The sequence below is a fragment of the Ceratotherium simum genome, chromosome 40 (genome assembly GCF_057802395.1).
Source record: "Ceratotherium simum simum isolate JZ-2026a chromosome 40, ASM5780239v1, whole genome shotgun sequence".
Taxonomy (NCBI): domain Eukaryota; kingdom Metazoa; phylum Chordata; class Mammalia; order Perissodactyla; family Rhinocerotidae; genus Ceratotherium; species Ceratotherium simum.
Window position 1 is genome coordinate 2,527,978 of NC_141939.1, and position 17,802 is coordinate 2,545,779.

The 17,802-nt window shown below is 45.0% G+C and overlaps 1 protein-coding gene across 5 annotated transcripts in view; it reads right to left on the reverse strand.

Moving 5' to 3' along the window:
- ACOXL (acyl-CoA oxidase like) overlaps window positions 1–17,802 on the reverse strand; it is a 376,737-nt gene that overhangs the window by 315,141 nt on the left and 43,794 nt on the right. For 4 of the 5 annotated variants that reach the window (XM_087426113.1, XM_087426115.1, XM_087426116.1 and 1 more), the window contains exons 3-5: window positions 11,452–11,535; window positions 3,024–3,110; window positions 2,574–2,672 (exon numbers count right to left, since the gene is read on the reverse strand). In XM_087426113.1, coding sequence (XP_087282239.1) covers window positions 2,574–2,672; window positions 3,024–3,110; window positions 11,452–11,535 — 270 coding nt within the window. The remainder of the gene's footprint in view (window positions 1–2,573; window positions 2,673–3,023; window positions 3,111–11,451; window positions 11,536–17,802) is intronic. The other variant, XM_087426114.1, reaches the window with a different exon arrangement.

Genomic DNA, 17,802 nt, shown 5'->3' on the forward strand with positions numbered 1-17,802 from the left:
GCCTAAGAAAACATTCTCTGACATATGTCTGCACAGGAAAACTTTGAACACGTGCAAGGCCTTTTCAGAAACAGAAATGGACAAACCCATTCTTTTTAGGAGAAGTCCCTGGTGGCTGCCCTTGTCTTATCAGGCCAGCCAGGACTTCTCAAAGAAAGGAGTTCTTTGAGGCTGAGTGCAGTAACAACAACAACAACAAGAAACCATGTAGTGAGGGAATGCGTACACCTCGAGGGTAGGAAGGGAAGTGGCAGAGAAGCATTGGCCTGGCAGAAAACAATCCGGTGCGGTGGGGAAGACAGGAGGCCATCCGTCCCAGTAAACATCTGATACACTCTGGGAAAGGAGGTTTGTCACTTCTGGCAAAAACACTTGATTTGGAAAGTTTGCATCAGCCAAAATGCTGGCGTGAATGCTGGATCTAAATAACGCACACCATGTGTGTCGGTTCCCATTATCATTAGTTGTTGAAGGCCAACAAAAAATGGTCAGCGCTGCAAGCACTAAAAAGACGGCTTTGGCCAGAGAGCTCTGCGCCTCCTTTATTTTTGCTATTTAGCATAAAGTGTAAAAAAGAAAACCCTCCCTTACCTCTTAAGTATCCATACCAGTACCCCATCCACCGCCCAAAAATAAAAACAAAACAACCAACCCACAGGAACGAATAACCGAAAACGCAAGTGATTGAAACAGTCCTGGAGGGAGAGAGGGCTCATTCGATACGCTCTAACACTTGAAAAGGGAAACGAAGAGGAAAACGCAGAAACCAGTGAAGGAGAAACCCGTTCCCTGCTGTGTCAGTCCTCAGTGGCCCGAGTGGATGATGGGCTGTTCTCTCGCTCACTCCACGGGGGGGCCGGTGTTCACCAGGGTCTCCTCATCATTACGATGTCAACCCTGCGACCCCCCCTGCAGAAAGTGGCAGCTGCCGAGGCACCCCAGGTAGCGAAATCATTTATGCTGTGTGGGGGAAATGGGACCAACACAGGCAAATGATTTTTGCAAAAAAAAATAATTGTAAGAAGAAACAAATAAATAAGAATTGTCGGTGAGGGTTTTTTTTCTCCTTTAACGACAGCAAGGTGACCTCAATATCATGGTTTAGGGAGAGAAAAAACTGGCCAGCCAAAACCCAAAAGCTGTTTAGTCAGCCTCCCATCACTGGCAGGAAAGCTAAGCTCTTAAGGGCAGTCCCACTTGAACCCGAGACTCATTCATTAACTGCACAGCCATAGTCAGTATCCTACCTCCGAGAGCCTCAGTTTCTCCACCTGTAAAATAGGGACAGTGTCTTCCTATAAGATTATAGAATTTTTAACACAGTGTTACATGTAGAGTCTTTAGCCTGGTACCTAGCATACATGCTCAATTAACAGAAGTAGGTTACTGTCCCGTTTACGGGATTGTCATCGCGAGGGAATATAGTACTATACAGAGGGAGCCTGATGTGGAGCCGGGTACACAGAGAACACTCAGTAAATGGCAGTCATTCTTCTTGTCCTTATCAGCGATGTCCAACCTGGACATCGCTGTCCACTGTGGAGAACTAGCATCAGGGCAGGAGGGAAGGCAGGACCTCCTCCAATACAACCCCCACCTGAATCTGTCGTTCTAAACTCTGATCGCCTCCAACTATCACCCGTGGGTCAGGGACACCTGCTACCAAAAACCCAGATTCTAAGAGAACAAACTCAGCAAACACGAAGAAGTGACCGAGTAGCCACCCACACGTGCACATGGCCACACCCGCACTCGTAGCACATGCTTGCACGTATATATTGACACACTCATTTCTAGAAAGAACTTCAAAATGTATTTATTCCTTTGTAGTTCTTAAGAATACCCAATATCAAACAAGAAACTATAAAGGAGAGTGAAATAAGGAAAGAGTTGCTTCCTTTATTCAGGGGGAGTAGGAGCTAAAGAGATGGGGGAGTGACTGACAGCAGGGCTTTCACATTACTGGAGGGATATCAATTTAGAGGGTCTTGACCAACATCTATTTAATTAATGAGAATGGAAGGGAAATGATTGGAGTTCATCACACACATAGTAAAGGTAAGATTGTTTTGTGAAATTTTGTTTCCGTTGCCATGCGAATTTTCGTGCAGGTCAGGATTAAAAACATTGCATAATGCCAGTACAGAGGACTTGGCTCCTGGTAAGGAAGCCCCAGCAGACAGTGCCCTCCAGCCACACAGTGCGATGGAGAGTGCCAAAAAGACATCTCTTCCGGTCATTTACCTGCTACTGTTGGGAAGGACAACAGACTATCTCCAGTACTATTCTCATAGAGTTGTCACAAGGCATTAAATTAACGAGCACAGGTAAAGTGCTTGGAGCAGTGCCCACAGCGTAGTAGGTGCTGTGTAAGTGTTGGCTGGTATTAGACTCATGAAGGCTGAGCATACGTTCACCTCCACTAAAGCACTTAGACATTCGTTCTGAATCTGAGCCCCTTGGTCAGAGAGCACACACAGAGGGTGCGAAGTTGGACTCAGGAAGGAAGAGAGTCTAGTTCTGTGCAGGTGGCCAGCTGACCTGAACCACAGAACAATGGACAGAATCCTCACCTGGGCAGAGAGATCAAAAGTGGCTTCGGTCTGGATACCTCTCACGTTGCTCCCGTGGCCCCTCTCGGTCATTGCAAACATCCCCGTGTATTTCTGCTCCTGGAGTTTACCAGACATTAGAAGGGAATTAGCCAGTCAGATGGTTGCTGCAATTGCAGACCTCTCAGATCATTACGAATGTTGGTAAGAGAGGGAGGGGTGAGTTGGAGATAATTATAAAAATTCGGCCTGGTGACAACTAATGTGATAACAATATGACAGACTCCATGCAATTTTTAAAAGATAGTCTTGAAATTCTCATTCCAAACAAAATTCTTGCTGACACTAATTCTCTGTGTTATCTTCTTTCTCTGCAAACACACACGCGCGCGAGCACACACACACACACCTAGCTACTGTGAATTTTTAAGGCTTTCCATAGAAGAGGACATCTTTGAGTACACGCCATACCTGGAGAGGCTGAAGCCACTTAGTTACATGTCCTGGGCTTCCAAGATTCCTGATTGCACCTCCAAATAGCCAATAAATTATTCCACACTGGAAACAAGGACAATACAGACCACTGTTAGCAACAGTCAGCAATTTAATGACCACTAAACCCACGGGTCAGACTCCATTCAAGGAGCATCTATTCAGCTCGAGCTTTCCATAAGTCCCACAGGTGGCAAGGCTTCTGTGCCCTTCCCTTCGCTGCCTCGCTGCCTGTCAAGCTCCACTTCCTCTCTGCACACGTAGCGCATGGTCCCCTCTCTTGGAGAGGCCTCCCCAGCAACAAGAGAGTCAGTCCTCCATCGGTGGAGCTGCCCAGTTCACCCCATCAAATGATTGTTCTGAACATTCATTCCGCGTTGTCTGCTCAGATCTAGCTTAGTGCCTGGTACGTAGAAGTGCAACAAAGTGTTTGTGCCCTTGACCCCAGGTGCTGACCACAGTCTGCAGAGGTGAGTCCTGCCCTGGGAAACAGTCAGCAAACAGGAAGGCTGATGGAAAAGGCAATGCTGCAAAACGAGCAGGCACTCAGCTTGGGATGAGACAGCCTGGGCTCAAATCCAAGTTCAGCCTCCCACTGGCTGTGCGACCTTGAACAAATGACATAGTAGCCTCAGTTTCTGCATCTGACAAACGGAGTGCATGATGAGCACCCCCACTTCCTGAGCACTCACCCTTTCCAGGCACTGAGCTCCATACACACAAGTTCATTGATTCTCACAACGACCCTGGGAAGACGACATCATGACCCCCACTTGACAGATGAAGACACTGAGGTTCAGAGGGAAGGGACCTGCCTGAGGCTGCACCCTGAGAAAGTGGGCAGAGCTGGGGTTCAAACCGAAGCTGCCTAATGCCTAACAGCACTTCATAGGGTTGCCGCAAGGATTCACTGATGGTCAACTGCCAAACACTTTGTCTGGTCTTTCATAAACCCTAGAAAAGCATTGCTGACAAAGAGAAAGCAGACGAGGAAGAAGAGGAGGAGCGGGAGAAGGAAGACTGCAGTGGGCCATTTGAAGGGAGCAGGGGACTGATTGCAAAGACAGAGCGCTCAGGTGTACAGACATTGGCTGCGTCTGCAGGTCAGCATCCCTTCACCCCCTCCTAGCCACACAGCCCGTTTTACTCTGGGAAGCCGTCCTCCTCCAGAATCAGTCCAAATGGTTTGTGGCTGATGTTAACCTCCATCCCAGCTTTAGGATGAGCCTGGGGCCCAGGACTGGCTGATCTGCATAGCATCATGGCCATAGATGGCTTCAGGATGGAACCATGATCTGGGTGGGTCCAATCAGTGGGTGAGCTCCTGAGGAAGAGAAGCTCTCCCTTTCTGGATGCAGTAGAACCTGGAGGAACGGAGGCCTGGTGCTGCTGGCTGCTCTTGCCATCACAAGAGCTGGTAAATGAAGCCAACACACAGGGGTCAAGGTGGGGAGACGGAGACAGAGCCGAGAGATGAGAGACCAGGTCCCATACACCCACACCTGAAGCCTGCCACACCCCGGACTCTTCAATTACAGCAGCCAATAGACACCCTTTTCTTTTCTAGGGTTACTACAATTGAAGGAGCCCTAGGGAACACAGTGACCCCAAGGAAGACCTTGCAGGGAAGTGGCGGGAACGATATCTTCACATGCTCCCATCTGGGAACTGTCATCAGCCTCTGGCGAGAACTAGTTCCTGTGATCAGCCTAGCACTAACTGCCTAACTTGCATCGACTGGTGATTCATCGACTCCAACCGCTTGACCAGCTGAAACGCTCTGCCATCATGACAGACGAATTTCACTAATCACACCTGACAGATGAAGTGCTTTCCGTTTGGAGAATCACCAAGCTTCCCTGGAAGATGCTTAACACCCCCGATTGCTCAGCACTCTTCTCCACAGAATCATCATGGGCGCTGCAAATTGTATTACTAATTCCAACCTGGGAAAATGGAATCCATCCAAATGGTAATTTTTTTTCCCTAAACCATCGTGGAAATCAAGTTAAAGAAAAATATTTTTCTAAAACTAAAACAGGTTGAATTTTCCACCCCTAAATCTCTTTGGCTGGTGTCTAATGTGTTCTTTACAATATATTCCTTTTCTAGGTTTTAAATCCCTTCCTCCTCTTTAGAAAGGGGAAAAAGAAAAGCCAGACCAGAATGTTACCTCCACATTTTGAAAGGCTCCATTCACTAAATGTTCTCAGTAGGAGCCCTGGGCTGGAGGAGTGAAACCTGTAGGTTTGCAGAAAACTTCAGCAGTTAACAGAGGCAGCGTCTGTGTGACCCCAACCCACACAGTCAGTTCAATGTGGGATCTTCCCCCATGTGCTGGCCAGTGGGTTGTCAAAGCCACATCCTCTGAATAGCAGGCAATCTGACCAAACAGGAGCACCTGGACGGCTCTAAGTAGATGACTCCCTGGCGTGGTACACTTTCAGCAGATGTCTCCTGGGAGGGGCATGGACCCCAGCCCAGCCACAGGAAGGAGGCACCCAGCGAGTGGCCACTGAGGTGAGTCAGACTGCAGTGAAGGGGGTGAGATGTAGAGGGATTCAGGGTAGATTCTGGAGACAAAGCTGATGGGTTGGATATAGGAGGAGAGGACAAGAGAGGACTCCAGGTGACACCTGGGTCTTTGGCCTGAGTCCCCAGATGGGTGGAGGCCCATTAACTGCAAGAGGGAAGCACACGGGAGGAGCGGGGGAGGAGGGGATGGATTCGCTAAGACAGGGATGCTGAGATTGAATGAAGAAGGGCATCAGTCCAGCCGGAGGGAGCAGCGCAACCCCGGGCCATCTCAGGGGACAGGACAGAGAGGTCCATTTGTTCTGAGAGAGACTGGGAAAGGCAGTGGCGAGGAAATACAAAAAGGCGAGGATACCCAACAAAAACTCTAAATAGGTGCACACCTTGAACTGTTAGTTTGGGAAAGCCACCTCTCTCCCTTCTCACTAATCGGGAAGAGAAAAAAGACAGCTACATCAGGCATATGAGGTCATGACTGCAACATGCCCAAGGAGGGCTGGCAGCAGCCTCCAGAGGCCACAGCTGGGGCTTCCTGGGGGCTGGGAAGTGCGGTCAGGACAGGCTGAAGGGGCCCAAGGCTGGGGCCTCTGGCAGGGCCCCTTAACTTCCAAACGGTGACTAGAAAGAGGGACATCCCACAGTGGCCGGGAACGCTGGTGGGCTAGGGCTGGAACGCAGGTTGATTTCACCTCAGTCCACTAACTGAGCCACTACCTGGAAGACCGCTGGGAAGGGCTCGGGGCCACATCTCAGGGGTCACAGCCCCCACCACTTACTGAGCCCCTGCTGCATGCCAGGCACAGCAAGGAGCTCCTCACAGGCATCATCAACCTAAATCTGAACACAGCCCGTGAATGGACGTTAGCAGTGCCATCTTCATGAAGAGAAAACTAAGGTCACTGATGACGACCTTAGATGTAGAAGGAAGGTGCCAGAGCTGTGACTAAGGAGTCCTAGAGACTGAACGTGAACCCAAGTCATTCCGATTGTCTCCAGGCCACCATGCACCAGAGAGGTCTGCCCTGCGTCCACTGTTGATAGGCCAGGCCCTTCCTACACAACGGTCTGACGGTGGGTCTCCTAAAGAACCTTCAAGTGCCTTCAGGTTCTTTCCATTCCAAGAACAAATGGGGTACACTGAGGCACTGCATGTGGTTTTGGGACAATGGTGACCTCAGACAGGACAGTGCTATGGACTGAATTGTCTTCCCCCAAAATTCATATGCTGAAGCCCCTAACCCCCACTGTGATGGTATTTGGAGGTGGGGCCTTTGAGAGGGCATTAGGTTTAGATGAGGTCATGAGGGTGGGGCCCTCAGGATGGGATTAGTGTCCTTATAAGAGTTACCAGAGAGCTTGCTTTCTGTCTCTCTCCCTCTCTCTCTTTCTCTCCCTCCAACCCCTATGTGGGGACACAGCGAGGAAGCGGCCATCTACAGGAAGAGGGTCCTCACCAGGAACTGAATCGGCTGGCACCTTGATCTTGGACTTCCCAGCCTCCAGAACTGTGAGAAAATAAATTTCCATTGTTTAAGCCACACTGTCTGTGCTGGCAGCCGAAGCAAACTAAGACAGATAGTAAGATGGTTCAAATAAGGAAAAAAGAGAATGGTCAAGGGTCAGAAGAAAAGGAAGCAGGTCACGTTTCTTTTGGCCTGAGAGTCCCTCCAGGTTGCATCAGTGTTTCTGGCAGAAGACCTTGGGCTGGCTCCCAAGCTAGAGTGGAGATTCAAAGCCCTCAGTCAAGAAAAGTCTCTTTCCTGGCACCTCTCTCACTTTCCCGCCCCCTCGCGGTGAGCTGCTCTCAGAGCCAGCCCTGGCCCTGCCAGCACTCGGCTGTGTGAGGACAACTGTGTTTGTCCAAAGCACTCAGGGACACCCAGAGCCTTTGGAAAACACAGACCTGGAGGGAGAGAGAAAAGGGGCCCAGGCCTGCGGGTGCAGGTGACTTCAATGAACTGATGCTGACGCCCCCTGCTCCAGTTGACAGCCAGTCATGTGAAGGTATAAAAGGAAAGCCAGCAGAGGCCACTAGCTACCCTTAGGCTGGCAGTGAGATCTGGGGACGTCCTGACCAACCAGAGTTCATAGGAACTGTTGCCAGTGCACCACATCCCCTCCCTGGACATCTCCCTCCACCGCCAACAGAAAAGACAGACACAGCCCTCCTGGGCTCACCCAGGAGCACAGTCTACACATTCTTCTAACTGTCTAGGATGTTCAAGCACAAGGAAAAAAAAAATCCCCTGCAGTGATGAAGCATTGGAAAGCAAAGAGAGTTAATAATAATGTCTGCTTTTTTTATTGTGGTACAATATACATATAACCTAGAGTTTGCCATTTTAGCCATTTTTAAGTGTACAATTCAGTGGCATTAAGTACATTCACAATGTTGTGCAACCATCACCGCTATCTATTTCCAAAACTTTTTCATCACCCCAAGCAGAAACACTGTACCCATTAAGCAATAATTCCCCATTCTCCTCTTCTCTCAGCCTCTGGGAACTCATAATCTACTTTCTGTCTCAAAGAATCTCCTTATTCTAGAAATTTTATGTAAGCGGACTCATACAATATTTATCCTTTTATGTCTGGCTTATTTATTTATTTATTTAGCATCATGTTTTCAAGGCTTATCCATGTTGTAGGGCCGGCCCCGTGGCTCAGTGGTTAAGTGCGCGCGCTCCGCTACTGGCGGCCCGGGTTTAGATCCTGGGTGCGCACCAACGCACCGCTTCTCCGGCCATGCTGAGGCAGCGTCCCACATACAGCAACTAGAAGGATGTGCAGCTATGACAGACAACTATCTACTGGGGCTTCGGGGGAAAAAATAAAAGGAGAAGGATTAGCAATAGATGTTAGCTCAGAGCCGGTCTTCCTCAGCAAAAAGAGGAGGATTAGCATGGATGTTAGCTCAGGGCTGATCTTCCTCACAAAATAAATAAATAAATAAATATCCACGTTGTAACATGTACCAGAACTTCTTTCCTTTTTGTAGCTGAATAATATTCCATCGTATGTATATACATTTGGTTTATCCATCCATCTGTTGATGGACACTTAGTTTGTTTCCTCCTTTTAGCTTTGTGAATAATGCTGCAATGAACACTGGCATACAAGTATGATTGAGTCCTTGTTTTCAATTCTTTGGGGTATACACCTAGGAGTGAAATTGCTGGGTCATATGGTAATTCTACATTTAACCTTTTGAGTAACTGCCATACTGTTCTGATTCTACGTATTCGTTTAACACTCATGTAGTGATACTAAATAGCAAGAATGTAGGGGGTGATAGTCTCCAAGGAGTTTGCCCTCTAGTGGTGCCAAGAGACATACAATAATTAGACACATGAATAAATACATAAATTTAAAATGGGTACACACCATGACGGAAAACTTGAAGGCACAGTTTTAGACTAGGATTTAAATTGCAGGCCAGAGGGCGGCTTCCCTGAGGGAAGGACACTTGAGCTGGGACTTGTAGAGTGAGCAGGTGTCCGCCAGGTGAAGGAAGGGAAGAGACCATTCTAGTATGGACCATTCAAGAGTGGTCCAAAGGTGGAGAAGAGGAACCAAAAGAAGGCCAATGTCCTGGGGAGGCGGACAAAGTGGAATGGATGGTGTCTGGAGAGGTGAGTAGGGCCAGACCGCACAAGGACCAGGGGCCACATCAACAATGGGAGGGTTTTTCTAAAGCATAATGGGAAGGAGTTGCAAGCAAAGGAGTGACGTGATCAGAGAAGCATTTTTAAAGATCTGTTCCTTTAAATCTATTCATATTTCCTTCTAGGATATTCAGGAGTAAAACTTTTAAAAATGTTTTTTGTTGTGGAAAGTTTCAAACAAAATAGAAGAGTATAACGAACACTATGATGACCAGCTCATGGTCCATTTTACTTCATCTTTCCCCCAGTTCGCTTTCCCATCCTACACCCCAGGTAATCTTGAAGTTTATCCCAGACATCCTATCATTTCACCATGAATATTTCCCAGACACCTGTAAAAGATAAAGACTCTTTTTTAAAACATAACCCTCAAACATCCCACCTAAAACTACAACAGTTCTTTAATATTGCCAAATATCCAATGTTCAAATTTCCCAACTGATATAATTTTTCTTTGCAGTTTGTTGTTTGAACCAGGATCTAAATAAGGTCCACGCATTGTGATTGGTTGAAATGTGTCTTAAGTCTGCTTTAAACCACAGGCTGCCTCTCCTTCATTCATTCACACATTCCCTATGCAACTCTATGCACCAGGCTCTGTGCAAGACCCTGGAGATGCAGAGGAGAGGACTCCCCCCAGAGAGCTGGAACACTCTGTGGAGATTTCCCCATGGCCACACCCCACCAGGGGACTGCTGAAGAGAAGGCAGGTGGGGGACAAAACGGCAAAAGCACGAACTGAGGATCATGAGTCTAGACCAGGATCCTCTAGTATTTCTGAAAGGGGGATTTATTTGTTGCATCTCAGTTCACTTTCTTCTCTCTGGAAACCACAGCCACCCATCCAGGAGGCAACAGACCCTGCCTGGCTGGCATCACAGGGAATCCAGTCTCCGCTGAAGGACCTGATGGTGGGTGTCCTCACCATGGGATGGCACTCACATATTTTTATTTTTAATTTCTACCCATTTTTAAATGTCTACACTGCAGACAGAAATAACTATCACCTTGGACTCACCAACGATCGACCTGGCTTCTTGTCTGATCGTTCTCTCTTCATGTTCTAATTATAATTTCTCCCCTTTGGGGACACCAGGAATGGGTGTTTGGATGCAGGAACTTATTTTAAGGCCCAGTGGTGTCCAGGGAGGGAAAGGAGGGCATATGCAGGGCCACATGAATGACCCTCTGCTGGGGGACTTAGGGCACCACAAAGAGCCATGGCAACCACACCCTCCAAGCTATTCTGTTTACCATCCTTTGTGAGCTGGGACACACAAAGTAAGCACACGATGTGGTGTCATTTTATACCCATTTGATCAACAAAAATGGAGACGTCTAAGAATTCCAAGTGCTGTGGCATATTTATGCAAAGGAATATTGCATAGTAGTCAAAAATGAATGAACTTCCATTCATATATCATTCTCAAAATGGTAAAGCCATAAAAATAGAGATTAGTGGTTCCCAAAGGACGGGGATGGGGTGGGGGCTGGATGTAAATGCAAATGAGTAGCACTACAAGTTTCTTTGTGATGAAACAGTTTTATATCTTGATTGTGGTGGTGGTTGCACAAAACTATATATATGGGACCAAACTGCATAGAACTACACACACACTCACACACACACACACAAACTGAGTGCATGTAAAAACTAGTGAAACCTGAATAAAGTCTGTAGTCTAGTCATCAGTACTGTACCAATGTTGATTTTCTGGTTTTATGTTGCGTTACAGCTATATGAGATGTCACCACGGAGGGAAACTGGGTAAAGAGTTCACATGACTTTGTGTACTATTTTTGTAACTTCCTGTGAGCATTATTATTTCAAAGTAAAAAGATTTTTAAAAAAATAAATATAAATGAATACAGTGGCATGCAACAATATGGATCAATCTTAGGGATAACATTTAAGTGAAGAAAGAAAATCATGCATGATTATGATATTGTTTTTACAAAATTAAAACAAACAAAAATAATTGATTGACACAAATGCAATAAAACTAAGCAAAAAGAAAAGCAAAGAAAAAGCAAATATAAGACTGGAGATAATGGTTAAAGAGGAAGTCAGGGGGATGGGTAATAAGGTGTACTATTTTACCATCTATTCCAGTAAACAGACTGACATCTACAGGGCTCTATTTTTTACTTCTTGCCATTCAAAACTAAGTACCCGTTCATGAAGAGTGGGTGCCCAGTTCTCTCACCTTCACTCCTGTGGCCATGTCTGCTGTGGAGAGGACTTCTCCTATGACAAGGTTTCGACTGATAAAATTCTTTGTTTTCTCTGCCTGAAAACACGACAGACCCAATGTCAAGGTTTCCGTATGGTTTTCTGACCTTTTAAATTAACATTTTGATAATAAACGTACGTTACTTTTATAATAATAAATGCAACACAATAAAAACAATTTTAAAATTAAAAATAATCCTATCAGCTTGCTGAAGTAAATGTTTTCATCCTTTCTTAACGTGGCCATCTGGGCTCCGACCACATACAGTGTTTAAAGACTCTTTCCTTAGACAATAGAAAGTCGACTGGGTCCGTATGGAGGCCAGGCTCCTGACACCCCCCTCAGGCCTTGTGTTGCCTCCACCAAGATTGTCCCTCTGGGTCTCCAAAGCCGGACACCTCCAGGGTTCTGCCTAGAACATGGTGCAGCCCCTCTGCTCTGATGCTCAAGTCCAGATGACGATCTTGACGTGAAGACAGAGGATTGGGAAGGTTGGGGAACATTCTGGACACAGGAAAAGCAATACTCTTCACTTTTCTTTCTAACCATAGACCATCTCAGGGCTTTGATAATTTAAAAACCATGAGGTCCGGTCCCCCTTCTTTGCCCTCTTCTCACTCCCTGTACACAGCAGCCACAAATCCCCAGAGCTATAGGAGCCACTCCTTTCCACCAGCGAGAAACAAGACAAGGCAAAAACACTGTCGCTGTTTTTATTTTAAAAATTCAGAGGCAGGTGGCATTTCCTTAGAAGGTGGTGAGCCCCTAAGTGCGCAAACTGCAATTCTCCATCGTTGGAATTAATGTCAGTCTTCTTTATTCGCCAGTCTCTTCTGAGACTCAGCCAATAAAATCTGGTGCTTGTTGCCGTGTGTACACGTGTGTATACATGTGTGTGCCTATGTGTGTGTGCCTATGTGTAGGTAAAGTGCGTGTAAACTGCCCACCAGCAGCAGGACGATAACCAACATTCCTCAATGACTCGCAGTTTCCACATTGGCTTAAGCTCTCTTCCCAAACACACTCTGTGTTTTCCTCTCCTGTAGGTTTTCACAGTGTTCCTCTCAAGCATCATTAATTTTATCAAACAGCAAACTGTCAAAATTTATGACTCTTCCTGTGGCTCCAACCCAATGCATCTTGTCTTGATTATTTCCTAAAATATCTCCAGGCTTGAGCATGAACCATTGCATGGCTCCAGCTCCAGCTCACACTGGAGAGTTAGTCACCAGCAAATAATAAAAAACAACTGTAGCAGACATTTGCAGACTTTTTCGGAGGGCCCATGTGCCCTCTGTCCCACGGATCCTCGCAACAACCTTCCATAAGAGGCCAAGCACGACAGGAAGTACTGCCCCAGGCAACAGACGGAAAAGCCTAGACTCAGGGAGGTCAAATGACTTGTCCAACTAGGGTCACCTAGTAAGTGGCAGAGCAAAGACCAGAAACCAGGTCTACAGATCCCTCATATGGATGTCTTGTCCCCACCCCTCGCCGCTCCTCATTCCTAAGCTGGAGGAAGTCCCTGGACCCTGGGTGGCCCAGCCTTCATCATCTGTCCACCTCTATTTTGCACCACTCTCCTCGTCCCCAGGGAGCACCTGACATCAAACACCACAGGGCCCAGGTATTGTCACAACAGACCCTTCCTCACCTTAAACCACCTGCTCTGCTTCAGCCAAACCTAAAGCATCAGGAGTAAGTAAATTCCTCTGATTCTCCAACTGTTCAGTTTTCTTCCTATTTCATCCTCTCCATTTACTATTAATACAGGAATATGATTTTATCATTAGTGGTATCCAGATGTGGTCATTTTTACTCACCAGTTTGAAATAAACTATAATCCCATTTGCTGAAGAATCAACTCCAAATTTAGCCATCTTGGAGCAGTATAAATTGTTTATGATGATTATTTTCCTTCCTTTGCTATTAGATCCGACGGGCAATACCAGTAGGAGTTTGTCATTGATCCTCTGATGTTGATTTAAGCATTCATTTGGACTGGTCCATTTCAAGAAGTGAAAGTTCTAGAACTAACACTAGCCTTAATGTTTGTTAATGTTGACTGCCTCCCTGGTGTATATTTTTAACATCTTCCCCGCACATAAATTCTCTCTTTTCTTCAATTCCTCTTTCATTTCTGATCTGTTAATTGTTATTAATTAAAGAATGTCTAATATTGACAAGATTCCTCTCTCATTCAATTGGCAACATAACTGCATTGTCTATACTGGTAATGACCAATCTATAATCAACATGTGTTTTCAGCATTTCTACTGTATCAATAGCTGCCTTCAAGTAGACTTGGTATAGTCAAACTAAACTCAATTCCCGTATCAGCATGTTAGTTTGTAGTAATTTTAAATGATAATGATTCCATAAATACATGGAAAGTATTCCCAACCTTGTATTTTATCCTAAATTACACCCCATGCTATTTACATTTCTGCTTACTAAATTCAGTCTCAAACAGAAGGAAGGTAGTTTTCTCTAAAATACCCCTCATTTCTTTGTAGAGCACTTGAGGTAGCAGACCTTTATGATGTAATATTCTGTTTCAAGTCAAATTCTGCAAAAATGTATACTTTTGATTTTATGAGCCCAGAGTCTCTAAAAGGTATATATTCTTCTTCAACTAAAATCAACTTGATTCAGCACTGCTTGGGTGTCTATAGTCTGAGCTGTCTTTCCTCTGATATTAAAAGACCCTTTACAACCCCTCAGCAGCCCCAGTAAGGTGCCCAGCCAAGGGCACTGGGCAGAAAGAAGTTCTTGATCTTAGTTTTCTGGTATCAGTTCCCAAACTGGCATATTTGCTCCTTCCAACTTCTGGTTTCAATTTTCTATTTTAGTTATGTCTTCTCTGTCTCACTGAACGCATGTCCTTTGTTATAACTTGCCTCAAATTATTTTAGAAAGAGAAGGGGTCAGAGTAAAATATACAAATCGAATAAATAAACGGGCTTCCAGGATTCAATTGTCCGGGGCCAGCTCTCAACGAGACTCTTGCCGACTGTATTAATCAGTGCTGACCCTCCCTCCAAAAGAGATCCCAAGCATGGCCACTCCTGACATCTCCCACCACCGTCGTGTGTGGGACTATCGTAACAGCCTCCCGGCTGGCATCCCTGCAGGCCTCTCTGCTTCCACTCTGCCCCAAACATCAGGCATTATGATCTTTTTTTGATCATGAAGGTAAAATTTACACACCATGAAATGCACTGACCTTAAGTACATGAACTCTGTCAATTATCTACCTGTGTAACCATCACGCCAATTAAGATGATAGAATGTTTCCATTCCCCCCAGAAAGTGTCCTCATGTACCTTTTCAGAGTCCCCACCCCCACAGGCAAGCACTGCTCTCTTTTTATCACCATCCATTAGCTTTGCCTGTTCTTGAACTTACATGAATGGAATCGTACAGTATGTACTCTTTTATACCTGCCTTTTTTCATGTAAATAAGGCATCCATGTTGTTTTCTATATCAGTAGTTCATTCTCTTTTTAGGACTGAGTCGTTTTCCATCTATGAATATTCCATAATCTGTCTCATCTCTTATTGGTGAACATTTGGGTTGTTTCTGGTTTGAGGTTTTTATGAATAAAGCTGACATAAACATCTATGTACAAGTCTTTTTGTGGACATATGTTTCCGTTTCTCTGTTGTAAATCCCCAGGAACGCAATTGCTGGAATAAAGGCGAGATTTATGTTTAACATTGTAAAGAACTGTCAAACAGTTTTTCAAAATGGTTGTTCCATTTTATACTCCTACCAACAATATATGAGAGTTCTAGGTTCTCCACATCCTCATCAGTATTGTCACTCTTCTCCATTTTTAGCTATTCTGGAGGGAGTGTGTCATCTCATTATGGTTTAAATATGCGTCTCTCAGATGACTAAAGATGCTGAGCATATTTTTACATGCTGATTGGCCATTTGTATACTTTTATAAAGTGTCTATTAAAGTCTTTTGCCCATTTTTTAAATTGGGTTGTTTGTCTTTTTATCATCAGAGCTCTAGGAATTCTTTATATACTCTGGATACAAATCCTTTGTATCTGGACATAAGTTTTTGTCAGATATATGCATTGCAGATATTTTTTCCAAATTTGTAGATTGCCTTTTCATTCTCTTAATGATGTCTTTTGATGAACAACAGTTTTTAGTTTTGAAAAAGACCAAGTTACCAGTTTTTTCTTTTACACGTTTAGTGTTTTTTGAGCCAAAGAGACATTCTCCCCTGTTCTTCTGCAAACTTTGTAATTTTATAATTTATGTTTAGGTGTATAATTCATCTCAAATTATTTTTGTGTGTAGTATGAGGTAGGGATCAAGGTTAAATTTTTTCTATATGTTTATCTAGTTGTTTTAGCACCATTTATTGAAAAGACTCTTCTTTTCCCATTGAATTGCCTTGGCAACATAGTCAAAAAATCAATCGATCATATATGTGTGGATTTATTTCAGGCCTCTCCATTCTGTCTCATTAATCTATTTGTCTATCCTTATGTCAATACCACATTATCTTGAGTAGTTTTACAGTAAGTCTTGAAATCAAGTAGTGATAGTCCTCCAAATTTGTCCTTTTTCAGAATCACTTGAACGATTCTAGGACTTTTGCATTTTCAGGTATGTTTTCTCAATCAACTTGTACATTTTGATCATTGCACTATAATATTTTTAAAATGAGCATCATGCTGTGCTTCCTTCCCTCCCTCCCTTCTCCCCCACCCCCTACCATGATGGAAAATCTCCAATGACTCCAGTTACCTTTGCAAGAAAATCCAAACCTCTCACTGTGGCCTCCACATCTGGCCTTCTTCTTCCCTGCTGGTTCCTGGGGCCACAGCAGGGTGCCTGAGCAGAGAGCGGGAAAACTCTGTACAAAGGCTCTATGTAGCCCTTGTACTTCTGTTCTCCCAAGGGCCTTGACTACTCCAGGACAGCCCAGTACAGGAATGGTGAAAGGCGACATTCCCATGGCTCTGTCTAAGGGTATTTTTCTCCTTTCACAACATTATTGTAGTATTCTGACAGTTCAGGATTTTCCAAATTCTTGCCTTAAATTTAATACCTCTTCTCTTGGCCATGCTTCCTACCAATTTCCTAGCTGCTTTGGAAATTCTTCTGATTATTAGTGTAATCACATAATTTATCAATATTGACAGCATGTAATAATGAATGTATCATATTGACATTACCAGCTTGGTGCATAAGCTTACTTTTCTGTTAATGGAAAGTGTATTATTTTACATTAATTTTAATGGAAAATAGTGGCTGATTTTGCATCCTGCAACTTTGCCAAATTTGTATAAGTTCTAACAGGTTTTTGTGGAATTTTTAGGTTTTTCTACATACAAGATCATGTCATTTGTGAACAGAGATAGTTTTACTTCTTCTTTTCCAATTTACTATGTTTGATTTTCATCCACAGCATCTACAACCATGTGACATAATATAAATTTACTTGTTTATTAGTTCATTCTCTGCCTCCTCTCAGTCTAAAATGTAAGCTCCATAAAGACAGGTATTTCTTGCCTGCTTCGTTCACTGCCTCTTGAACAGTTCCTGGTTTATAGTAGGTGCTTATTAAATAATCGTAAAATGAATGAATCACCTGGCACGTAGAAGGGACTAGCAAATGATAGCAAGTAATAATTATTGTTATTTTTAACATAATATTTCACTTCAAGAGTAATAATGAAGCCTTAAAGTGAGAAGTTTTCCTTATGCAGAATAGCTCACAGTGCAATGAGCAAACAGCACCAGGATCCCAGCTGCATTGGAGCCCTGGGCGGGACCCAACTCACTCCCTGGCATGCCCTTTCAAGTAATCCCTGTGGCCATCACGGATGACAACTCAGCTTAGGTGCCAATCTACACAGAGGAACTTCTGTAAACAGGCACTCCATCCTGTCGTCTCTGCTCAAATCCTCCACAGCATCCCATGGGGCCAGGGCTGGCCTGGCCAGAGTGCTGGCCAAGTGGCCAGTGTCCAAGTCTGTGGAGCTGGAGCTGGGACAGGGAATCCTGCCAAAGGCAGCACACGAGACAGAGAGCCAGGGGCAGCCTGTCACGGCCCACTAGGAAAAGCCTGGGTTCCAGTACAAACAGAAGCCAGAAGGCCAAGGGCAGAGCCAAGGCTAAGGTATCGGAGCCAAGAGCTCAAAGTAGGTCAAAGGTAGGAACCAGGACACGGACAGAGCAGGGGAGGTGTACCCGGTCATGGTATTGGCTGTGGGCAACAGGGCTGGCCTGGGCTGGATGGGCTGGTGTAAAGGACCAGCGGCCGGAGAGACATCCTCAGCCTCTTGGCATAT